Source organism: Chironomus tepperi, unplaced genomic scaffold (assembly GCF_022539635.2).
Source record: "Chironomus tepperi strain 1889 unplaced genomic scaffold, CSIRO-AGI_Ctep_v1 contig_364, whole genome shotgun sequence".
NCBI lineage: Eukaryota > Metazoa > Arthropoda > Insecta > Diptera > Chironomidae > Chironomus > Chironomus tepperi.
Genome location: NW_027226486.1, coordinates 1,928,454 through 1,955,472, shown reverse-complemented (window position 1 = coordinate 1,955,472; position 27,019 = coordinate 1,928,454). Strand labels below are relative to the sequence as shown.

At 34.7% G+C, this 27,019-nt stretch overlaps 1 protein-coding gene across 1 annotated transcript in view; it reads right to left on the bottom strand.

Moving 5' to 3' along the window:
- Positions 1 to 27,019, bottom strand: part of LOC139095302 (leucine-rich repeat-containing protein let-4) — a 57,807-nt gene that overhangs the window by 1,609 nt on the left and 29,179 nt on the right. Inside the window, exons 4-8 of the mRNA XM_070646624.1 lie at positions 18,789 to 19,277; positions 9,584 to 9,806; positions 9,227 to 9,516; positions 6,076 to 6,256; positions 4,355 to 4,494 (exon numbers count right to left, since the gene is read on the bottom strand). Coding sequence (XP_070502725.1) covers positions 4,355 to 4,494; positions 6,076 to 6,256; positions 9,227 to 9,516; positions 9,584 to 9,806; positions 18,789 to 19,203 — 1,249 coding nt within the window. The 5' untranslated portion in view covers positions 19,204 to 19,277. The remainder of the gene's footprint in view (positions 1 to 4,354; positions 4,495 to 6,075; positions 6,257 to 9,226; positions 9,517 to 9,583; positions 9,807 to 18,788; positions 19,278 to 27,019) is intronic.

The following is a 27,019-nucleotide window of genomic DNA, read 5'->3' as shown; positions in this document are numbered from 1 at the left end:
AACTCTAAGTCATATCAAGAACTACAATTAACTGTAGGATTCGAACCACTTCTTTTATGGCATTGCTAAGGAAGGCCTCTTTACTTCAACGCTTCAAAATAGCAACTTCCAAAACATATTCATAACACAACAAATCCCATCAATTGCGTGCCCCACAAAATTCCAAATCCAATCAACATAACAACTTTATACACAAAAAATCCTAAAACTTATTAAGCCCTAAAAGCAAACTTTTTTTCTCTCCCCATAAACTTCCTAATCTTAATCTTTTGTGACATATTTTGATTCCAATAAGAGTTCATAACTCAACATTGATCCTATCAATAATTTATGAATTTATGGAACCATAAAAATCAGTAGCATAGAATAGTAAATAATAAATTTGTTTGTGTGCTCAATAATAAGACTGTATTTCTAATATTACATATTAGAATCTATGGCAACATGTAAGTAGGATATGGGGCAGTGATGGGCAACCTGTGTGTTGCGGCACTCTAGTGTTTCGATGGAGTTTGATGGAAGGTATCGTTAGCCTTAGAAGATTTCGATCGTAGCTGACCATCAAGGTGTCTCTTGACCCAAAAAAAGGTTGAACAGCACTGACATAGACTCATCCTATAAATTACGTACTACACATTCATTACGTAAAATGTCAAATAATCTAGCAAAAGATAAATAATTTATGGTACGTTGGGTCTCTTTTCTCCAGCAGGTATGTATGTCTATAATCGGAAGTTCATTCTGCTCACTTCAATGAACAGCTACAGAACATTATCTACGCACATAGGTTGGATTTATTGGAAAAATTGTGGCAAAAATAAAGTCTTGAAAATTACAGCTTTAATTTGCTCCTTTCAATCACTTTATAGATTTCACAAAAATTGATTCCAATTATAGACTTTACAGCTCTTCCATCATTTTTTATTTCTTTCAAATTCAATTTCTGACACCAAATCAATAGAGATCACGAAACATGAACGATTCACGTGCCGAGAATGAAATGAAGACTGAGAAGAAGATAGACATTAAGGAACAAGTTAGAAATTGAAGTTAAAGAATGCAATTGGATGTGCTGCTGATGAATTGATCATTTCATTCATTTCACGTAGCTTTCTCGTTTTCCAATTACTCGATTTCGTGATGATTTTTTTTTTTCATGCTGAGGATGAAATTTTATTGCTTCTTTTATTGGATATCCAATAAAAATTGTCATCAGAGAATTGATTTCAAATTAATGAATTTCCTTGAAATTTTTCTTAATTTTTTTCTTTGCCATTTTTGTTGAATTTGAAATTGTGAATTCAAAGCTTTACAGTTTGTGATTACTGTCGATGGAATTTGTTATTCAAAAGACGACCTTGAGATGATTTGTTGGCTTTTCAAATTTCAATGACATTTTGCTTCTATTTTTCAACAAGCAGATCTTCTAAGAGAATGAAAATTGCATAAAATTTGACAAGTTCCTAAAAGTTGGACCGTTATTAGATCCAGTTGCATAGAAAGAAGAAGGCTAGTAGAAGCTCTTCTATATAGTCTTCAAATCTGACTTTGTAGATGGTAAAAGATCACGAGAACTTCAAGAATTCATGGAAGGAAGCTGTTGGCAGTATTGCATTTGGTATTGGAAATTGGAAAGCGGAAGCCAGCGACGAGGTCAGTTTCATGCGGCATCTGAAAGAGACCATGGGTTACAATTGATCTTGTCGACTAGCGAAATTCTTCACCTGAATACGCTCCAGATAAGATCAAATAACGAAGATAAAGGATTCACTTCCCAATCGACACAACAGCCCTATGTAGTAAGGAATTCTGACTATGCTTTATTCCAAAAACTCTTTCAAATGACTAAACTCCATGTTCTAAACAACAAAATTAAGCCATAAACAACGAAAGACATCATAACAACTGTAAATAGGTCATTGTCATTATCCACAATCAAGATACGACAAAAAATTCCTAAATTTAGCATAAAATCAATGAATATTTCCGTCCTTAAAATAATTCCATAAAGCAAAATCCAAGATCAAAGTCAAGTTTTGAGCTTCATGTCTAAATTTAATAAAATGACTCCATCCAAAATCATGCTACACTTCGTTTCATGTCGATAACATCCAACAAAATGTGGAAACAAAGTTCAAAAATTTCATGAGTCATCTTGTTCCTTCATTACATAAAATGTTTCATGACTCAAATAAATATTTTCCTGCTTTTTCTACTTCCATCTAGCAAATTACCTTTAACCTCATTTTCTTTCGCACTTCTTCATATCCATATGCATGCTTACAAAAAAAATTGAATAACTTGAATGTAATTTATTGGTGAACTTCGTCTACCCTAGCATTTACTTTATTATGTTAGATGAATCTTGCCTTCCCTTCCCTATGTGTTTTATTTATGCTTCACAAATTTCCGCACCCTGTTGTTACCAATTTTTTTTGAAAAGGGTTTTGTAAAGGATTTTAAAGTTTTTTCGAGCTCATATCTCATGTAATTTGTTGTTTACTGCTGAAAATTATGGTTTATATAGAGAGTTTATGTTATGTTTTAGGGAGTCGGTGTAGTTACAGAGTGAGATGGAAGGATTGTGTGGCTCCGAGCATCACATGATGTCATGGTGTCATCAGAGCATCGTCCTGTATTACCGTTTGTACGACGACGTATTGGGGGCTTATTAAACACTGAGTTGTGCTGTTCGGAGCATCATAATTGGTCATGGTGACTTCAGAGCATGTCCACTTCTTACCGCCAATATTACGACGTACAGATGATCAAGCAAACTCTAAACTGTGCTATTCAGAGTACAACAATTGGTCATATTCTTGTCAGAGCATCTTTGAGTCTTACAGTTGATACGCTGACGTACAGTTAACACTGAGATGTGCTGTTTGGAGCAGGACAACTGTCAATTGTGTCGTCAGGACATTTTCGAGTCTTACCGTCAATATGACGACGTGAAGGTACCCTAGAAAATACTGTGTAATTCGGAGCTGTAATTGTGTAGTAAACCCAAAACTTCAGGTTAGTATCAAAAACTACTACTGTGCATCTTCAAACTGCTGTTAAACATTACAATCTTCACTTTAATCATCAATCAGAATACATCAAATCCAAAATAATAATAAAGTTCCAACAATTCAAATTTGAATTCTTCATTGATAAAAGGACCAATTCCACAAGCATAAAGCACATGCTATCATATAACTAATAAACAATTGATCCCCACCTGTGTATCCTCTGATTCCCACTTTCAAACAAATAAAATGCTATACATTCCTAATCAAAAATCCCAAATGACAAAAACTCAAACTATCACAACCAGCATTGTCATTCGAAAACTCAACGGAATTGTCTCAATATCCAATGACAACTCAACCAAGTAACTGAAAATTTGTAGAGACACAACAGACAGATAAGAATTTCCAATTAATTTTTTACTCAACAATCGAAATAGAATGCAACAAGTTTTGATAATCAGTCGATAACCTGAGGACATAATTGAGCAAGCACAAACAAAAAACAGAATCTATTTTTATCGACATGATGGCAGAGGAAAATGTTTTTTGAGGAAGTTCATGATTGGGGAGTTTTGGAAAGCATTTTCTCAGTTCTAATAATGGCACTGTGATAAGGATGTAGATGATGGATACAAATACCCGAATCAGAAGAGCACAATGAAGTTTCGAGGATGCCGCTAAATTGTCGTGTTGACAGCAAGACTTGAGAGTATTCTGACAATTTTTCATGACTTGAAGGCTGAATTTGACCCATTTTTACAGCGAAAAATCAAATTTGTCGCATAATGCGGAATATAATTAGAGAATTAAGCACGCAGAAGTACAGAAAGACATAATGCCAGTGAAACTGAACAACAAAACGACAGTGAGACACAAAACAGAACAGATGAAGAACATAAAGACAGCAAAGACAAGGGCACGAAGGCACAAATGGACAGAGTGACAGAACGACATAAACAAAGATTGACTGAGTGTACAAGAGACCGAGGAGCATATACAAAGAGGGAGTTAAGGCCAGAGTTGGCAGGAATTTGTGAGTCCGGATTCCAAAAGTTCCAAAAGGCGCCTCCACTATGCAGTCGCTCCTTCATGAATGGGAATCCGGATTCTACTGGAGTAGCTCTTTAATGGAGACTTCTCCACTCTTGTTAGGACTCTAAACAGACAACCGTTACAACAAACGGTAACTAAACAGAACTTCCTGCTCTTCCGATACGAAAAATCAATACAAGATTCATTTAATAATAGAACTCAGCTTCATTATTTAATCAGACCGTTCATTTTATGTAGGCAATTAGATAATACAATGAGGATAGAGTATAAAGGATGTTAAAACTTACCCATGATATCGACGACACGCAATGTATCAATTACAGGCTCCATAACCTCCTCCGGTATGCGCGTTAGCTTGTTATTCTGAATACTTAATGTTTCCAATGAATTTAGATTCTCGAACGCCATTGCTGGTAAAGTTTTAATGCTGTTAAATATTTAATGAAAAAATTTTTATGAAAAAAAAATCAATGCAAAAAGTTTGGTTTTTTGTCACACACACAAACATTCAGTCCTGCTCGTTGTGGCACTGCTGAATTTTTCATAAACTCATTAATATGCAAAATTTGCTATACTTCATAATTTCCATTCGAAATACCATTTACGGTCTGTTTTCGACATCTCTTGCCAAACATTTTTTTTTTTTATTGGATTTGTGTATAATTAAGTGAGGCACGAGTTTATGTTCAGTTTCAGTGATGGGAAAATTAAAAACTTTTGTTTTATCCGAAAAAAAATAATAATAATGAAATAAATCTCTGCTGAGATGAGCAGTAGATGAAAAATCCTAAATTAAATTTTTTGTTGTACAATGGAGAATTTTGGCTGTGGTTTTTTTGTTGGCAATGGAAATTTATTTGAGCATGAAATGTAAATTTTTTGTTATTTATTTTCTTTAATTTTTTCGTTATTTTAAATATTAAATTTATGGTCTTTAATAGCAGCGATAGAGAAATTTAATTCAATTGTTTTACTATGGAATGCTTGCTGTGCTATGCTATGCTGGAATCAGGTACATCTGGTGTTTTCCAAAGGGTGCATCAAATTAACGTTATTTGACCATTTTTTCAGCTGAGGTAGAGAGGCTGATGTTACTTTAGACGTCTTTTTTGAAAATTTTAGGTTTCTTCCAAAAAATACTGCAAATAGTGCAATGGAGAATTTTGGCTGTGGTTTTTTTGTTGGCAATGGTTTAATTTTTTCATTTTATTTAAATTTATGGTCTTTAATAGCAGCGATAGAGAAATTTAATTCAATTGTTTTACTATGGAATGCTTGCTGTGCTATGCTATGCTGGAATCAGGTACATCTGGTGTTTTCCAGGGAGTTCATCAAGCGTCCCCCCTGTAGGAAGGTTGATGTCACTTTAGAGAGGCTCACCTTCATTTTGTTTGAAAAAAATCTTCAATTTTCAAGTATTTTTCAAATAAATCAACCAAATATCCTCGACTTCTCCCTGATTATACCCCCGTCCTCTTCTAGAGGATTAAGATACTTGACCCAAATACCAGAATGAATTCCCTAGAGCATCGCTTTATTGCTGCATCAATAGTAAAACGCAATATAGCCTACAATTTAGACACCAGCACATTATGATGTGAGAACTTCTGATTCCGAAGTCTAGGCAAAGAGGATACTTTCATGGAACAGAAATACCACAACGGTACCAAAAAGCGGTTTTTTTAATTGTAAGGGTACTTTATCGTTGTATCTCCTGATACCGATTAATATACTGCTGGTGGCCGATCTACATATTTGCCAGGATACGCAACTGTGTTTGCTAGAACATCAAGTATTGATTGAAAGACGAGAAGTTGCTCTGAAGTCACCACGATGGCTCAATGACAGCGCATTTCGATCCATTTTTACAGCGATTAATTTAGTTCTCCGCATTGTGCCACTCGGGTACAATAATTCATTACTTCTGCCCTACTCTATTAATTCTACTTCCATCACGTACATCCACATTCACTCATTCATTCAATATCAAACAAATTCTCATACTTACTCATTTTTCTGAAGATTCAAGAACGTAATGGAATCACCATATCCAACAAAAGCATCTTCCGATATGAAACTGATGTTATTCGATCTCAAATCCAAATGCCTTAGGCGGTGTAATCGTTTTAACGAGTCACTGGGTATCACGTGTAAGTCATTATCCCCAAGACGTAAATATTGAAGATTTTCTATAAAAAAAAATGAACATTTTGTGGATGGGATTAATATTGAGCTTTAATTTTTAATGAAAAGTGCATGTAGAATACATATGAAGACATTTAAGTCCATACACACAGTCTTTAAAAGGAAATGATATTAAGGGCATGGAAATAGGAAGAAGAAAATGTGTGGATGTGTCACTGAAAGCAGTCAGACTTGTTGAATGTAATATTCGATTCAATACCGAAGGGAACTAACAGACTTTTACTATTGTGTACGGAACAAACAATAAAAGCTGTCATGGATTATGACAAGTTAAAGCTTTTTTTTCTTACATTCAACAATAGGAACTACGAAATGAAAAATGAGAAAGTTCTGTCTGTAACCTAAATATTTATATTTATTCAACATCATGAAAATGTATTTTTCAATTAAGTTCAACTAAGCTTAACAGACGTTCATATTCTCATATCATACACATGCTTTTTGGTAAATGAATGAATGTATGAGCATCTGTTGATGCATTTCTGGGACTTGATCTAAAGATGAACTAATGTGGGATGGGAATGTGTTTAGTTTGAGGATGATTTATGACGCATTTAGTAGTTACTGACATGTTGGGATTAGATTGTGTTTGGGGTTTTCATGGAGTGGGGTGGAATGTTTGTCATGAGCTCGTCATGTACTTGTTAAGTGCTTTACTATCATGGACATAGAAGAAGCAGGGAAGCGTATTCAAAGGGGTGATTTAGGAGTCAAAACCGCAGCCTTTTTGAACATAATTCTGGCGATCCATACATGATAATTTCAAAATTCCATCCTCAAAACGTTTATAGCTAGGCTATAAAGAAGTAGGGGCGAATCTAGGAAAAAGTCAGGAGCGTATTCAGGTGAAGTTGGGTGGTTTTAAGGGTCAACCCCACTCCTCTTTTTGAAATAAATTCGTTATTTTACTAGGTTTTTTCAAGAAATCTCAAAATTCCATTATTTGGACTACGTTCTACGTCCTGTCAGGAGTGATTTGAGTCATATCCTTTCGAGAGGCAAGGTTTCGCCTTCTTCGTAGAATATGAAGTGATTCTGTCATTGTTATTTTTATCAATTATTATGAGTTTTGGGCTGATTCATTAGAAAGTTGGTTATTCAGTTCTGAGTGTCTAAGAAGGTCTAGGTTCGAATCCTACAAAATTTATAAAAATATACGAACCATGTTAGCATTTTTTTAGACTTTTTATTAATTTTTTGGTATAATTTGATCAAATTTAATTATTTCCTAGACAAAATGAAGAAGTAATCAGCATATCCTTAAATTACACCGAATTTATGTTTAATTCATCTTCTTACATGTTCCTCTGTAAGAAGCTTTTACACTTCAAATGCTCTTATCATTTCAACGATGTTTATAGACGGAAATTAAAATTTTTTCTCTTCTTCTGTTTATTTTTTCATTTACAAATAAAGTGTTGGGGAAATGTTGATTGTTGAATAAACATCGTGTGAATTGCTTAAAGTTCCATATGAACCAGATAACACAAAAAACGTTTAAATACAAATGAAGAATTTTTTTATGCTTTTGAAGAAAAACATTTATTTTTTTCCTGTTTGGAGGAAGCACAAAAAAGGAAGGAAGAAAATTTTTCACGTGAATAAATGTTTTTGATTTGATGCTTTGAGGTAGAGACGAAATTATGAGTGTTTGTTTTGAATTGAAATGAGAATTTGAAATAGACAAAAAATTATTTTTATTTTCTTTGAGAGTTTACAAGCTTCAAAAAGCTTCAATTTTTCAAATAAAGTCAAATTTCAAAAATCTAAAATTCTTCAAAAAGCTCAAATTTTTCAAAAAAAAACTGAAATTCTTCAAAAAATTCAAAAAGATCAAATTCTTCCAAAAGCTCAAATTGTTCAAAATTAAATTATTCAAAAAGCTTTTACCTCAATTTCCTGCATATCTTCAAATTCCCACAACATCTTATGAATTCCAAAACATAATCCATCATCAAAATCGTCAACCAATCATCGTAAAGCACAAATTAAGCAACAAATCATTCATTACAAAATCATAAAAAATTTACCAACAAAGATAATTTTCCACCTATTTCCCATTTTCCACATCCATACATAAAATCAATAGAAAAATTCCTCAAAAAATATTCATTTCCTTTTTTATATTCAGCTCATAAACGAGAATCATTAAATAAAAATGTAAAGATATATATAGCAAAGTTAAGTGGAAAACCAGAGATGAGAGATGCTCATCATCACAATTAAGGCACGTTGGAGTACAACAGAAAAAGGAAAAAACTTTCAAAATGAATAAGAATCGCAAAAAGATGATTTAAAGCTCATAAAAGTTAATTAATTTTCATTTCTTGCTCGTATTTTTGCAGATGGAAACTTTTCTTATTGTCTTGATTAAGAAACTTTTTCACGCTATATGCTGCAGAGTTGCTGATTGCTTGGTGTGTTGGATGCTATTTGTCTTTTCGGAAGTCAAGGACATGTATAATGGGAAGTTTAATGCTGCATGAATAATTAACGGTCAAATAAAATTTGAATATTTCTTGAAAGTCTGCAAAAAACCGTTAATTTTTGAATTTTCTACAAAATTACAAAGTTCAAAAATTGAACCTCAAATGATTCGAAAATTGAAACTTCAAAAAGTTCAAAATTTGAACTTGAAAATGTTCAAAATTTGAAACTTCAAAAAGTTCAAAATTTGAAATACAAAAGGATCAAAATTTGAACTTCAAAAGGATCAAAAAGTTCAAAATTTGAACTTCCAATAAGAAAGCAAACAAATTCAAAGAAAAAGCATTAATATCCTCAATTTACAGCACTTCTAAGTACTCAAACAGTTGCTAAACATCCATTTCAACTCTCAAACATCATCACAACCTACACACCAACCCTGCTAAGCTCATAATCCCGATGATAATGCTTCATATGTATTCTAATCGCATTTAAACTTAATTGACTTATTTTTATATCCATCTTACCTTCTAATCCAGCAAATGCTTCCGCATCAACGGATGTTATCAGATTACCCTCAAGTTCCAATGAATTCAGTTGACGTAAGTGTGAGAAAACTCTAGCCGGTATTGTACGTAACTTGTTATGTGCAAGTATAAGCGAATCTAAATTTCTCAAACCCTCAAAATCACCCTCTTTTATTGTCTCAATTCGATTCTCTTGAACTTCAAGCTTCTTCAAATTGTCAAATATGCTGAGAGCTTTTTGTGGGATAGCAGTCAAATGATTTCCACCCAAATTCAGTCGTTTAAGCTTCCTGTCGAATAAAAAATAAAAATAAAGCATTTAATCTTGTTTATTCCTACACACCAATGTGTACTCACTTGTCAAGTCCTCGAAACGCCTCCGGCTCTATAGTCGATATTTTATTCTCATATAATGTCAATATTTCGAGTGTATCAAGTCCCACAAATGCCTGATTGTGAACAACAGCAATTTTATTGTGATTTAAATTTAAAATCAACAGATGATGGAGATGCTTTAATGTACTTGATGGCACATTTTGTAATTGATTTTGTGATACATCCAGTTGTGTTAATCCCTTGCCTATAATTCATAAAATAATATATAATTTATCAAAATATAAAAAGTTTTTTGTGTCCTCATTGTCATGATAAGTGGAATGGATTGTAAAGTCCATAAAAATATGTATTTCTGAAGCTTTATGTGATGTCATAAAAGAATAAGAATTCTTACTCAACATGTGGCATATAAAATTTATGATGTCGTGATTCAATTACAATGACATCGAAACAGAAAGGAAATGGATATAATAGTCAGTTTTCAACTCGTCATCCATGACTGTGTAAAAAAAATATTTTTAAGTATGTCATACTTTAATTTTTTTATTGCTTGAACTTATGTATGGAGTTTGGGTCCTGTTCCGACAGAACAGCACGACATGGTCACTAAGACACTAAACGTCACTGTATTAACGTTAAGATGCACAGTTTTCAAGACGGCATCGTGACGGCTGATATTGACCTATTTTTAAGGAATTTCGTCGAATTGTACTACTTAAGTATATTTTGGGTATGCCTTCATTTCAAGCATATTTCGGTGATTCTAAGGAATTGATGGGAGTTTTTTGGAATGATATTTACAGTTATCTTCAAACGTCATATCTCTTGGAGACAGTATTGTACCCAAGCCACACAACATAGTCGCTAGGGAATTGCTACGTCATCGTGTTAAGGGAAAGCTGAGTAGGCGACTTGATAACATAGGAACAGCTGTTTTCGCTCATTTCAATGACAGAAATGGCATTTGACGTAATAAGTCGCTTAATGAGCTTAAAATTGCTTATTAACAAGGTGTATGGATCATAGTCAGCGATAGAGCCAGCTTCAGACGACTCATGTGGGAGGTCATAGATCAGAATTGATCTGTACGACCAGCGAAGTAAGTATGGATCATTTCGAACAGCACAAACCTGTTAATAAATACAAAAATCCAACCTTCGATTGATGTGACTCTGATTTAGAGCAAACTAGAGTTACATATGTCTAGTACTGGATTTCGGATCGATTAATCAACTTATGCTATTCAAGTACAATTGATCTCTATGTCCAGCAAAGGAATTGAGCGATTCAAAAATGTTCTCATCGATCTATTGATTTATATACCAAACCTATCATATCAAAACTTCATAACTACATGATTACTACAATTTAGGACATATTTCCAACTTTTAACAACACCCACTTAAATAATACTACTTATAATAAATCATACTGTTTAGAATCAAGCCTTGACATTCAATACAACCTGTAGTTCAAGTATTATTGATTTACATATGAAATACTATTTTAATATAAATTATTCATTAGGACTTTACTGAACTGTTCGGTCAATTTGCTGAATTGAAATATTGATTATTCCTGTGTGTGTACGCCTGGAAAGTATAGACGTTGAAATGGACAACAATTTGGATTCAAGACGACTCAACTGTAGTCTGAGGCTGAATTTCATCGAATGTGACCTTAAGCCGGTGCCACAAAGGTCTGACGTCGGAATTTCAGCTATTTCTACCCCGTATGCCTTCCTGGAAGGTTTCATCCCTTTCGGCAAGGTCCGGGAAGCCACACAGAATCCAATAGAACTCTTCCTTCAACTCTACGTCTCTCATGATTCTCCCCGATCAATTTTTCATAATTTATAGCAGCATTTCAGATAATAAAATGTATTCCTGTCAACATTTGACGTAATTTATTGCCAAACATCAGTTTAAGCTCCGCAGAAAATAAAGATTCAATTTTCACAATTTAATACGACACATGAACGTCATGGAGCATGAGTCTTAATACATCCAACAAGCGACCTTGATAAAATAACTTTTTTGAAGCAAGTATTTCAATGTCAGACTACATCCAGACGCACACGTGAAGTATTTTTTTTAAAACTCATCCCTTTTTCACTCTTATGTTAAAGCTTCCATGACATTCAGTTCTTTGGAGAAATTCACAGTAAAAATTTATTGAGTGAAAAATGGTTTAGAAGCTGTTTAGTTGTTATGTAAGGAATGCTGTTAGGGGGAATGGGGTAGAGGATAGTTGAGGATTGAGGATTGAGGATATTGAGGATATTGAGGATATTGAGGATATTGAGGATATTGAGGATATTGTGGATATTGAGGATATTGAGGATATTGAGAATATTGAGAATATTGAGGATATTGAGGATATTGAGGATATTGAGGATATTGAGGATATTGAGGATATTGAGGATATTGAGGATATTGAGGATATTGAGGATATTGAGGATATTGAGGATAATGAGGGTTAAGATTCAATGGAAGAGGTACTTAAATGTCGTCAACATCCCCAACTTCTCCCTTTTCTGGCTTCGCTCCTAGCAGAACGTATGCTGAACATGCTCCTACTGACAAAGTAATTCATAAGCCAATAACCCATAAGCCACATGAGCTTCAAACTCTCGAATTAAAAAAAACTTTCTAAAGAAACCTAATTTTTCAAATTCTCGTCCTTTTTATTCCTCAAAGGATGATACTTCTTGACTCAAAAGCCTTTATTGATACCGAAAGAAAACCTTTCAAAAAAACTTTCTAAATATAAGCAACATTTTAGCATTTAATCATCAAATGCTCCATTTATCACATAAAAAGGTGGAAAAAAAGCCATCACCATAAAAAGGAAGCCCCCAAATTCCCCATTCATACCCAAAAATCCACTTGATCATAACCTTCCCCTTTTCATGAAATAAATTCATTTTCCTTTCACTTCTAATCCATTTGATGAATGAATGGAAAAAGAAGGAAAATGAGGAAAAATAGAAGTGAAAATTGTTGCTTGACTTAAAATAGAACTCAACTGGGAAATCAATAATCTTCAGCATGTATACATACACATATATATTTTATGCACAGTGAATTACTATGCGTTACATATCAGATCATAATAAATAAAAGTCGTAGGCAACAAAAAAAGGAAGCTAAATGAAAAATTTAGGACGACATAAAAGTATTTCGTGACCGAGACGAAATACTTTGAACTCGACGGAATTTATAAGTTTCATAATAGGTGGATATAAATACGCACAAATATTGTTTAAATGCCACAACGTAGTAAAGGTAATATCATTAATGGTAAGCGTAGTAAATGTAATGGATAAATGGATTTTATGAGGTGGAATGATTTAGGGACAAATTGTGGAAATCTTAATTAGCTTTCAAGAAGTGAATTTTGGTCATATTTCGGCCAAATTACCAAAGGCTTACTAGAATCCATCGGAAATACGGTCGAAATTCAGTAATTATTCGGTCGAATTTCGGTCGGTTATTGAATATTTAACTGAAATTCTTGGAAAATATGGCCAGAATTCGACCGAATTTTAGTTATTCTACTGGCGAATTTCAGTCGGTATTCGGCTAAGTTTCAGTCATACTTCGGCTAAGTTTCAGTCTTACTTCGGCCGAATTTCGACTTGTTCTTGAAAATATAATCGAAATTTGACATAAATCCTTCCAAAATATGACCCAAATTCACCCGAAGTCAGTCATGTGATTTATGATAATTTAGAAATTTGGTCAACCTTTTACAAATCTCTAGTTTTCATAATATCTTGACTAGCTTACCCTAACAGGCCAAGAAACCGCTTTTAGGTACAATAGTGATCTTTCTGAAGCATGAAAGCATACTTTTTGCCTGTAAGGGTTACCCGAGTGGACACAAATACGTAAGAATCAGACATCAACTGGATATTGACTTGCCATTAACTAGTTATGACGTTGTAACGTCCACTTCGGCTTCTAATTATCAAACTGATCAAGAAAGTGAAGGATGAGGATAAGGTGGGAATGGACTGGCGTATGTAAGGATGGGGTGATGTGTGGGCATGTGTGAGCATGTGTAAGTAGGTTAGTAGTCCCCCGAATCAAATCAAAATTAACAATGAAGTTCCTCCCCTCAAAACTTAATTAAATTGCCTTAATACACAAACTATTTACATTTTGTGATTACCTATCGACTACTTAACATAATTACAAAATACGATACAAATAAATAATTTACAAAGTATTGATTCGAAATTGAAATGAAAAATTAAGGTATGTTGTGGTGGGGGAGACTTTTTTTATTCTTAGAACTTCATATGCTTTCAAATTGATTTTCTTTTGACAGAACTCAAAGGGAATTTCATTAATGTTTCTACATAAGTTTTCAGCTGAAATTTTTATGAGTAAATGTCTTAAAGATTGCTTGAAAAACACGGAGTTCTTTGAATAAATGAGAAGCCCGAGTGATGAATTTTGGGTTTTGGCTGTCGAATCCAAAAGCTTTAAACTGAAGAAATAGTCGAAAATTCGGTTATGCTGACCAGCTTGACTCTGACTCAAGCTAGAGTCAAATCGGTGTAGAGTCGGATTTTTGGGCATTTTTACATCAAGTGCCTTCGTGGAAAATGAACCGTAAACAATCGTCATAAGCCAGTTAGGGTCAAGCACTGAATTTTCAACTTAATTCACTTGAATACCAGGAAATAGAACCAGATCATGGCAAATCCACATAATTCTGACATTTGACAGCATAGAGGTGCCATCTATGGTACGAGCGACTTTGCTGTGCAGACCGGGAAATTACTTATTTCTGAAACATTCTCTTTGAAATTTAAATATCTTATGATAAGGAAATTGAACAACATACTGGGAAAAGTAACAAGTGGATCACATTTCTGTGAATTTAATTTAAGACACAGCTTGAACATTACAGATGTTATATATATTCCTATAAATTATACAGGTTGAGAGACTTTGACATTTAATTTAGAATATTTATTCTTAGAAGTACAGTCTGTACAGTATGACAGGAATATCAAGGTTTTCTGACAATTCTTAGTCAACAACATGTCTTGATCCCACAAATTCTCATGAAAAACTCTATGAATATTCAAAAAGCAAATAGGTGACATTAAGTTTGTTTTTTTTTTTTAATGTTTCTTCAAACCCACAGCATTTAAAATATCAACTTTCCTAAAGCTACGAATTTTCACTACCCAGCTGCATGACTCGACTAAAAAAAATCTACAAAGAAATTAAGTTGTAAGTATATACAGTAGATATCTATTTCAAAGGACTGAGGTTTTGTTAACCTACGCATTTATGTTTTAGAAAGGTTAAAAATAAAATGTTTTTTAAATATTCGACCCACTCATTAATTCCTTCAAAGAGATAATTTTCAGGAAGATACATAAATGTAAAGGAGTGAATTGTGATAATGTTTGGGAATTTTTGTTAAGGGATTCATAGAATATGTCAAAAATTGGATCATGTTTCCAAATTTATCCAGCTTGATGGTACCTGGGACGTACTTTCAGGTCCCTTCTATCAATATTTCAGTCCATAAGGTAATCTTGTTAGTTCTCTGTTATTCAGACACAAAAAGTTGATTCCTAATGATTCCCTAGTGAAACTCGAACCCACGTCCTAAATTATTCGGTCTCATTCTAAACACTGAGTCATTAAAGGGCTGACTCCGCTTTATGGGAAATTCAGTTCTGGTACTTGGATTCCTAATTATCTAGCTTCATGTCATGTTCCTGGTTTATCCCTTAATTCTCCCTTAAACGTTCCTCAGAGTTTGAATTCAACCTTAATATCTCGGAAGTGTCTATTTTCCAAAAAATACCAAATTGTGAATAGACTGGGATTTGGACCGAGTTCCTTCGAGTTGACATACCAAATTCGATCCAAGCACTTTACTTACTCTACAAGCAGGACTTTTAACTATTTTAGTGTCAAAACCTCACGTCATTTGGACAAAAATTCTTTGACTTGCTGGGTTTTTCAAAGAGAAATTGAGAGAAAATCCTCAAAGAGTATAGAGCTTCAAACTTTCTAGCTACACCCTCCATACAACTTCCAATCCCTTATCGAATCCAAATCACCGTTAATGAACGCTCCCACACATAACATGTTAAACACTGAACCCGTTTAATGCATATTAATAAGAAAAAAATTTCCATACCATATCTAATTAAAGCATACAAGCATACAATGTTCAACATCGTAAATAATTTATGGATCTGGGTCATTAATGGTAAAATCATGTCGCATGTGTGAAAAATCTGAGGAAAAATATCCTTTAAATTTATTTTCAAGTATATACAATTTATTAAATGAATGCATACATCATGCATAAGTTATTAATTAACTCCTTATTTTCAAGCATACACAATATTCCTATTTCCCCTTATCGTACATAAAATATAATTAAGCTCTGTGTATATTCATAAAAGGATGATGAAAAACTTTAACATCACTAATTGCATCTTTAGACGTGCATGAATTGATGATTTTATATACGTACGGGATACTTGAGTTGATAATTATAAGGCAAGCAATTCAACAAAATTTTCCATTGAAGCATGCACAGTACAAAGTTAATCAACGCTATTCCTGACTATATATATTATTAAATCAAGTAAAGTTCAAAAGCACTGCTATTTGAATTAGTTTTAATTAAAAAGTTGAGTTCCAATTTCACTGCGCTTTGCTTCAATAATTGAATGGTTATTGATTTTTATGCTACGTAATCAGACAATGCATGGTCTTTGGATGGGGGTAGTTGGGGGTTGTTTGGATGTTATGGGATGTCTTAGAGGTTAAGGTGCTGCCCACATTGTACGTAATACTTAAATTGACTGCTTATACCCCTCAATTGCCCCTTTGTCATATTAAAGGACTTTAAGGAGGTTTGACTCTTTCCAGATCATGACCAAACTAACCCTCACCTCTGGATACACCCCCACCCTTACTTTACACCCCATCACATCTTCCAACATTCTTGCACACCCCTCAATCTCCTCAACATACCTTCAATACAATCAACATTTTTATCTTGTTAAAAATAATCAAAAATCTACCTTCATATTCAATCCATTCCCATTCATTTGTCATAAATTCCAATCAATTTTGATTCCAGTAACGAAATCAGAAAGGTAGAAAAAAATGGCAAATCAATACAAATTTTTTTAACAGAATAGTCTGTTACAATCTAACAGATGAGATTCTATCATATCCAGAATATATTGAACAAGTATCCTTTTTTTATACCATTCATGTTTGTTATGCTGCTCATCACATCTGCAAAAAACTATCTGCAGGAAGAGACTACGTTTTCATTTTTCTTGACTGCCACTTGTTAAATGTATAGATGTAGCATGTCATGGTTGTACGATATACATAGGAAACTTTCAACTTTTATTGAAGCCCGAGCAGCAGGGTATGGCATGCTGTGGGAAAGGAGGCTGCCAGGTGATGCCAGGGTAACTGTGCGTCATGCCTTCAGGGCAACTGGACGTCTTGCCGCTTGGCAACTGGACGTCTTGCTCCTAAGGCAGCTGGACGTCTTGTCGTCTATGGAACTGGATGTCTTGTCGCCAAGGGCAACTATACGTCATGTCGTCAGAGCAACTCTTTACATTGCCGCAGGAGCAACTATACATCTTGCAGCAAGGACAACTGGACGTCTTGCCTTCAAGGTGACTATACTTCTTTCTCCCAAGACACCTGTAAGTCTTGTAGACGTCAGGGGAACTTAATATCATGCTGCCAGGCCAACTCTACGTATTGCCGTCAATACAGCAACATACCAATACCCTAGAGAACAGAACACAGCACCACAGCAGCTATTAGACAATCTTCAACATTCTATAGCTCGGGGAATATACATAAAAGCATGTAAGCAGAGACGAGCTTTTACTGCTATTTGAGCTACACAACTCAGGAAAGGAAAATTGTTCCCGTCCTCTATTCTGCAACTCATGAGGGTGGTAAAGTAGAAAAAAAAGACAAAAGAGAGTAAAAAAAACAACACAGGTAGGAACAAGAAACAATAAATTGGGTAGGAAAAACAACCAGTCGTGCAGTGGATGTAGAAAAAAAAATCGATAATTTTTGTAATAAATTTCAATCCACAGGCAAGCCATAACATTAGTTTGTGGAATAATCTAGGAGATTATGGATGGAAGAAAAAAAAATGTGGAACAAAGGAAGGTTCAATGAAACAAATATGAGAATTATTAGCGGAAGGAATAAATACAAAGATGTGGACGTTGGCACTAATGGATTGTTGTATTATTTTATGCTTCCTGTTACGCATACGTGCAAATTTTTCATAAAATCAACAACATCACAATAGAGCATGATTTCCTGCTGAAGATAAAGTCCCGAGATAAATGACAGGATATACAATACGCATAAAATATATGAATGTGCTGTGTGCGTGACGCAATTCGACAAAAAATGCCCATCATCTCATTCATTACATTGTGCTGCTTCTTGTTCGACTTATTTTTATACAATGTCTTTCACATGTCAAATATTTAACTTCCTCGTTTGTTCTTCTTGTGCCTATATATTATTGAAGTGGCATTGAAAAATGAAGATTGAAGACGGTGGAGGCTTTGGGATTGAATTAAAGGCAATTTTCATGGAATTTTGAGGATTTAAAGATGTTTGTTATGCTATATCTTGTATTTTGGAATCTGTAGCTTTTGTTCCTACTTACATCCTTTTGGATCTTGACTATTTAACATTTTCTTAACCCATCTAGTCAAAAGCGTCATTCTGCTGATGTCTAACGGTTCCCAACCCATCTGAGACTGTCAAATAAGGACAAGAAGGACAAGAAGGACAAGAAGGACAAGAAGGACAAGAAGGACAAGAAGGACAAGAAGGACAAGAAGGACAAGAAGGACAAGAAGGACAAGAAGGACAAGAAGGACAAGAAGGACAAGAAGGACAAGAAGGACAAGAAAGACAAGTAGGACAAGAAGGACAAGAAGGACAAGAAGGACAAGATGGGCACAAAGGACGGAAAGGCCACGAAGAACACGAAGAACGCGATGGACATTACGACGACATATAGTCTAATAGATAAGCAGTCAAACTGCATATGCTAAAAAAATCGTACATCCATCAAGTTAAACGCCCTTAAAAACTCAATCATCATCAAAAGTTCCGCATGACAATGAGGAAAATATTATCAACACGCTAAAAAAAACGTCACATACCTAATGAGCTGAGTGCCGTCTCTTCAATAACAGCAAGTGAACTATTATGTATGGTCAAATGCCGAATATCCAAAGCAAGAAAAATGAAGCTTTGCAATTTAGGTAAATTATTATGACGAAGTTTTAGATAAAATATGATGGGACTCTTGGGCTTAAGGACGGTCATGGCATGTGTGATATGTGTCACATCCGTCGCTTCACACAATATATCCAAGCCATTCTTTTTCACTTGACATTGACATGGACTTATGTCATTTGCTGTTGGACACGTTTGTGGTGGATTCGATTGTCCATTAATGATTTGTGCAATAAACAGTAGAAGCGTGAACGTGCCTATAGCTACATTTGATGATATTGATATATTCGCTAATCCAACTGTTGATGTTGATTTACGCTTTTTTGATGTAAACGGCATTTCTTTAGCCGTTTCACGCTATTCTGATATCGCGTCACGTTGAATGTATTTAATGGTGGCTGTTGCTCAACTGTCTGGAAATAGAATAAAGTTAGGGAGAATTGATTAGATTGGTGTTGCAATTTTATATAGAGATAGACTATAGGGACTGTATAAAGGGGGTATGGTACATGGGGAGGTCTGGTACATGGAATGGTGTGGTACATAAGGAGGTCTGGTACATGGGACGGTTCCATGAACCACACCTTCATCGACTCTGTCTTCAGATACATCCTAAGATATTGACAAATCACGATCTACATCCTTGCCAAAACACAATCAATGTCAGCATCATATAACTAAACAAAAGGCAAAACATGCTACAAAAGACAATACCTCGAAAGCATCAAAAGCTATCAAATATCAAAACTATCCAATTAAGGCACAATCGTACCGCAAACAATTCATTTGTTATAAACACAAACAGATAATTTTAATTGATCTGTCAACAAATGAATCTGACTACAATTGGCATTTTCAAAGTATGACATTTTCCCTTCCTAGGCTCTATTATTATCACAAACTAAATGCTACATTAAGCCTTTTCGTGTTATAAGAATAAAAATAGGCAGCAACAGTGGAAATGAAAGGCAATCTAAACACTTTAATATTTGTTTGTTTTCCTCGATGTTCTGTTTTTTTTTTTTTCTTTCATGAAAGGAAGGTAAATGATTCGACACGGAAATTGATTTTCTCTCTTGTTGCTCAATTTACCCTTTCATTTAGTTGACTTTCACACATGTGACCTTTTTTGTGAAGCGTTTAATGAATTGATAAGGGGTTGATGACATGTTACGTAATTTGACTTTTTGGATACCTATCCCTTTCCTCGTTTCGTTTCCTTGGTAATTTTCATTGCTTGATATGCAACAAAATCTGAGTCATCCCAAGCAGATGGTTTTGACCTTGTGTCCAATAGCGTTACATAATAAGTGAATAAACCCGAAGCATTTAACATGATTATAATGATAAGAAGTATTTGAAAGGAATTGATTGTTGAGGGATAAAATGTTGGTTGCTTTGTATACTTGTAACAGATTACTTTTGGATGAGGGCTGTGATGTGGTTCAATACAACGGTAAGAATTGTGCACTAAGCACTGAATAGAGAAGAATAGAGACTAAGACTTAAGTGTCATTTTTGCCACGTTCCAAACTAACCCTCAGCAGCCCAGTAGGTAAGAACACTTGACTTGTAATTAAGACGTTGCAATTAAAAAGAAGTTACTTAACAGGACGTGGGTTCGACTCACAATCGAGTTATGTTCTAGGGAAGTGTACTAGGTTCTCTAGAAACTTAGAAATTGTAAGGTTTTGATCAATTCCATCCTTGGATAGCAAAAATCCGGCTACACATAAGCGTGATTCTGACATGATGACGGAATATCCGGCACCAATCCAAAGTCAAATCAATACCAACCTGGTGTTGGATTTAAGATCAATTAATCGACTTGTGCTATGCGGCAGCCATAGCCTAGAATTTGATCGTTAATCTAATTTCATATAAATATTGTAAAACAGTCTCAAATTCACCTTTTCATCCATCAAATTACAACTAACTAACAGCGTCATCACAATATATCTTCAAGTCTTGTAACTAGTTTCATTTAAGAGCATAATAGAGTACTAGAAAATATTTCCACATTTTTCCATAGAACGATTTTCCATGTTTTCATACTTTTTATCTTCAATTGCAAACTTCACGTTATTTCTCAACTTTGTCACGAATGCCATTAATTTTGAGTATTACTCGAGAGAGAAAGTCTCTGTATTCATAAGCCCATTTATTATCCGACCCCGGGAAAACTTTTTAAAAAAAAATTTACAACAATGCTTGTAAATTAACGTTTTTATTCATGAATAAGCTGAGAGTATGCAGCATGTATAGTCGTCCTGAAAAGGCTAACAAGAAGAGAAGAAAAATATGGAAAATGTCAATGATAATTTTTGTGTAATTTGATTCGGAAGTTTCATTTAAATGAACAATATTGTTATCACTATGGACTTTTTTTTTTGTATATGGTGAAACCACTTGCGGCACCGCAATTAAATGTGAATTTTCATGAAAATTACATTTACGGTCGTATATACCCAAAAAAAAAGTTTTTTTCATTTGTCGTGCATTTTATTAATGTAAATTGAAATGGTGAGAAAGTTTTTTGTGCTAGTTGGGGAAATTTTCATGATAATTTTCCGCATCTATGATTCCCGGAGCTATTGGTACAGATATTTTTGTAACTATTGTAATTATTTCTTCAAATTACGCTCATTTTGAATGAAACAAAAATTTGTGGAATTTTTAGAATTTTAAATTCATTTTCTAACCACAGTGATTTATTCTCATGACAGCATTTAGAATTTATTAATAGCATTAAATGTTGTGGACTATTTTTGGATGTGTTTTCGTTAAAAATTTACAAATTCATGCATTTTAGATGCAATAATTGTGCATAACATTCTACACCATAGCTATGCCAGCCATTCTAGAGACTGATGGCCTCTGATTTGTTGCTGGCCATTAGCCGTCGATAATATTTGATATTCAGAGAGCTTTAGCCCATTGCCGTCTGCCAATTGTCAACTCTGTTTGACACATGTTGAAATGTTGTCTACATGATGGGCACTTTTCATGAGGATAAAAAGAGATTTCCAGGTAGCTTTACTGTGAAGCAGATTTTACTGTAATATTGTCCACGTAGCTTACGATTATGTCTGATGACAAAAGATACAGAAATGGTCAAAATGATCAAAATTTGTTCAAAATTGATGGCACCTTCGCATCATTGCTGATAACATTCATATTTGACTAGACGCTCTTACAACTTGGAATTGAGTAGTCAAATCAGTCGAATCAGATTGTCCAATCAGGAAAATTTAAGGTATTGTAAATTTTGTACCATTTCCAGTAGATTCTTTTACATTCCATAGTTAATAAATGAATTTTAATATAAGGTGAAGTCACATGGATACCTAGAATAAGCAATGACCGGAAGATGCATGTATAGCATACTCGAATAGAAAAATCGGGTAATCGATTGAAAGTCCGGCTATAGGTTGATGTGACTCTGGTATAGTGCTGAATTCGCAAACGAATCTACGTCACGCCGGCAAAATTCTGGATTCTGGATCAATTATTCAATTTAAACTATTCAGTATGGAAATAATGAGAATAAATCCATTTCTCACCAGAATAATTCAATATAAATCGTGTCCCATTCAACAGAAATTGTTACAAATTACACAACCATGAAATAATAAAAAGTAACAAAGAACCCAAAACAACAACAACAACAGGATTATCAAATTTCACAATGAAAAATGAACCGTAACTACATTTCCCAAGCCTCACACCACCATTACAACATTGTTCGCGTTGACAAGATTATTCATGTACAACTTTAATTTATAGTTTTACTTGTTGCGCAAAATCACACAGCCGCAGACATGCTAAAAATGCACAGTTCGTGCCAAAAAAGGATTTTCAGTTCAGCAACAAAAGAAATAGAAAAAAATTGAAAATGGATAATTTATGTGACAAATTTTTGTAGTAACTTTTAAGCCCATAAGAATGTTCAATCGATAAAAAATATCTTTTGCCAAAAAAAAAAGTCAAAAGGCACGAAATTGTGTATTCTTTGTATTCCAAGTCCATACAACAAAAAAAAGAAGGAAAATTCAGAGATTTATTTTTGAACACATAATGATAAAATCAATCACGTTCCGAAAAAGTATTCACAATTTTTTTTCTTTTTTTTCTATGCCTTATCCTTATTCTTACTCAATGTCGATAACATTGGCATACATGCTTTGAATGATATGGGGATAGGATCCTACTTAAATAATTCATACACATTGTGATGAAAGTTTTTTGTTGCCTTTTTTCTTTTGTGTCTTGTCGGGGACGTATTCAAGGGGGGTCAAAGCTTCCCAACTCTTTTATTGGAGGGTCAGAGCCAACCACCTCCTGGTTTGAAGGGTCAAAGCTCCCCAATTCTCGGGTTAGAGGGTCTAAGCTCCTCAATTCTCGGGTTGGAGGGTAAAAGCTACTCAATTCTCGGGTTGGAGGGTCAAAGCTCCTTAATTCTCGGGTTAGATGGTCAAAGCTCCTCAATTCTCGGGTTGGAGGGTCAAAGCTCCTCAATTCTCGGGTTGGAGGGTCAAAGCTCCTCAATTCTCGGGTTGGAGGGTCAAAGCTCCTCAATTCTCGGGTTGGAGGGTAAAAGCTACTCAATTCTCGGGTTGGAGGGTCAAAGCTCCTCAATTCTCGGGTTGGAGGGTCAAAGCTCCTCAATTCTCGGGTTGGAGGGTCAAAGCTACTCAATTCTCAAACCTCACCCTAACTACACCCCTGATTCTTCCTTTTCAGATAATAAATCATCGAATATTCTTTCCAATTCAGCCATAATGTGATGCCTAATAAATGAATAATGATTTTTAATTGTATAAAATTGAGTCGATAACAGCAGCAATGTTGATACACTTTTTGGGTACGAACAAAAATTGATAAACTGCATTAACACTATCAAAAATAATCAAGGAAGTCTTCAGCATTTTTTGGGAAATAAAGTACACGATGAGAAAAGCCTTTCCTTCTGAAAATTGACACGCTTGAGTTGTGAAATGGTTTAAAATGGCCCAAGTGTATTTCGATTGGAAAGTCAATACAAGCTTCAATAAATAAATGGTCGGATTTGATAAGAAGAAAATCAAATTAAGTGTAGATGGAAGTAAAGGCTGTTTAAGTTCTCGGAAGTTCAAGTTTAATTTAGGATTGTAGAATAGCTATCAATCTTGTGAATATTCAGTGAAATTGGTTAATGGATTGTGAGAATTTAATTTTTTGGGGAATAAATTTGAACAATTTTCAAGCTAGTAAAGCACTTATTCTGTTGAAATATTCACAAGATGGCCAAAACAACCCATTTTACTAATTTTCATCTGAACTAGCATCTGAAAGCGCTGTCAATAGTAGATTTGCGAACCTTTTAGAGTCCATTAGTATTTAGCAGCACACTTTTTAACTCAAGCAGCAATTATCGTGCAATTCAATGCTATGGTCAGGTATAATATGCTTAAATGTTCATTTTACCCGATCGGCAAGCATAAAAATTAGCCGAAGCACATGAGAGTTGTCAATTCAGGCTTACAAATTAGCCGGATCTAGGGTTTTCTTGAAATCTCGGTTTTGACTACTTTTAGAGACCGGAACCGAGATTGAGACTCGAACCAAAACTAAAATAATTTTTCGAAGTTTCGACAAATTTCGGGACCTAGACCTGGACGGCAAGATAAAGGTATAGAAAGCTCTTAATCAGATTGGTTATATTCAGATCATTAAGATCCAGAACAGAGTTGGGGCGTTTCGTGGCTATTAGCTTTTAAACGGATGAGAGTATACCGGATCTTTACACTAAGTATAGAGAGACCTACAGTATACAGTGGAATCAGAATCTGTGCATATTACCCAATGGTGTAGCTAAAATAGCTTAATTTCGTAAAAATTGATTCTAGCCGGCAAACCCGGCTTCGACCTCTGCTCTGCTTCTGAAGTCATGTATGATGAACATTTTGAGACAAAGCCCCATCTTAAGACAAAGCCTCACGAACAGCATCAAAGAATAATAGCTTTAATTATCTAAATTGATCATTACATCCCATTAAATCATTATTTCCTTAGAAACAAAGCCAAAGAAAAAAAAATTGCTCCTTAGATCTTTTATTCCATTATAATCCTACGCATGTATTAAGCAAGGTCTAATTCATATTCACAGAACGGCCATCCTTTCCACAGAAAGAAAGGAACCAAAAGTTCTTCTTAATCAAATTTTCAAAAGTATTACTTTGAAAAACTTCTTCTTCTTATTCTTTCCCAACTTCCACGTGCTTCGTATAATTTCCTACTCAGTTCCGCAATAAACCTTCGATTTATACATAAAAAGGCCCCCAAAGTTCTTCAACAGAATGATTTATGAGCTGGCGATAAATTCTTCACTCATTCTTACAAACACAGTTCGCCTTACTTCCTTTCTTATCATTTCACGCTCTTCCATCTACACTCTATTATAATTCAAGACTCGATGGCTTGGTTGAATCGATTTTTTTATTTTATTGCTGTTTACAGTCGCTTGTGCAGCAAACATTAAAATCGATGTATGTTGTCTTGTTTTGAACAAATGGGAAAAAATAACTCTTTAAAGGATATGGATCGGAAATAAATATTGTAAATTGAGGATGACTATCCCGAGGAGCACAGTGCAGAAGGGAGGATGCCGGTTGAGCGAGTGCCGGGTGCCGGGTGCCGGATGAGTTACTCCGTTGAAATGAAGACATGGAGTTGCACTGATGGCACCGTGATCACCGTTTTTGGGACTATTGAAGGCGAAAAATGACATTTGTGGCAGTATGATGTTCGGGTAGAGTGGGGTTGATTCATAAATGACGTCTATTGACAAATTGGATTACAATTCACGACCTAATCGATACTCATTACAATATGTCATTGTTACACGCGACTTTGCGACATTATGCTTAATTAGATCCTTGGTTCGGCTAGACAAAGTTTCGAATCTCAGTTCAACTTGTTCAGACGTGTTTTGACTTGTTCGGCAAAATGGTAGAAACAACAACAAATCTCAACAACGAGGAAAGTAACCAAAAACTTTCGGAAAAACAACCTGAATCTCAACAACAAGATTCAGCACCCGGGACAACTCTCATCACCGAGGATATAAACAACGAAAAGCAACATGACATTGAGATGGAAAATCTCAAAACAAAACAGACAACAATGGATCAATTCGTCCAACCATTAAGGGCAGAAAACGTCGCAGCCAACTTGAAATCTTCAGTGCGCCAGCCAAAAAGATATCTAGTGCTAGCAAAAAGAAAGATGACAACAAAAAACAATTTGACTTCTCAAATGCCAGGATGAATCTGTACGATGACAGATTTTTCAACTTCAGCGGAGATAACAGCAATGCACCAGAACAACCAAAACAAAGTGAAATATCATCATCATCGAAAGACAACAACCTAACATCACAGCAGAAACCAAAACCACCACCGATCCATATAACTAGTGGTGGAGGACAGGAGATCAGAAGGTTGATGAACCAGATCAACAACCAACCCAGGAGTTTTATGATCAACGTCAAAAAGGATAAACTCAAAACAAAAGTTGTATCAACGGAGAGTTGGGACGACTACGACAGATTCATCAAACTCCTCAGAGAAAAACAACACCACTTTCACACCTATGCAAACCAGGAACCACAGATGAAATTCGTGCTCTACGGACTTCCAATGATGGAGATCGTAGACTTGGAAAAGGAGTTGAAAACGGAAAACATATCACCAGTTAAAATTGTCAAAATGACAATGAAACAAAGGAGACACGAAAACGACGACGACCAGAACTACCTTCTGTATTTTAATAAAGTACAGGAAGGTAACATTTTGGAAAACCTTCGAAAGGTTAACTGTGTCTACGGCTTCAAAGTAAAATGGGCTAAATACAACAACAAGCGTAACGGACCTTCTTTCTGTTCGAAATGTTTGCAGTTTGGTCATGGACAACGTGGTTGTAACAAACCACTAATCTGTTTCAGATGCTCTGAACAGCATGATTCAAAAACCTGTCCTTACATTTCGATTGAAACCAACAAGGTCCCAATCGAAAAACTAAAGTGTCACTTCTGCGGCGAGAAACATACAGCAATCTCACAAGAATGCAACATCAGGAAACAAATAATCGAGAAGTGGAAAGCTAAATCAATGAA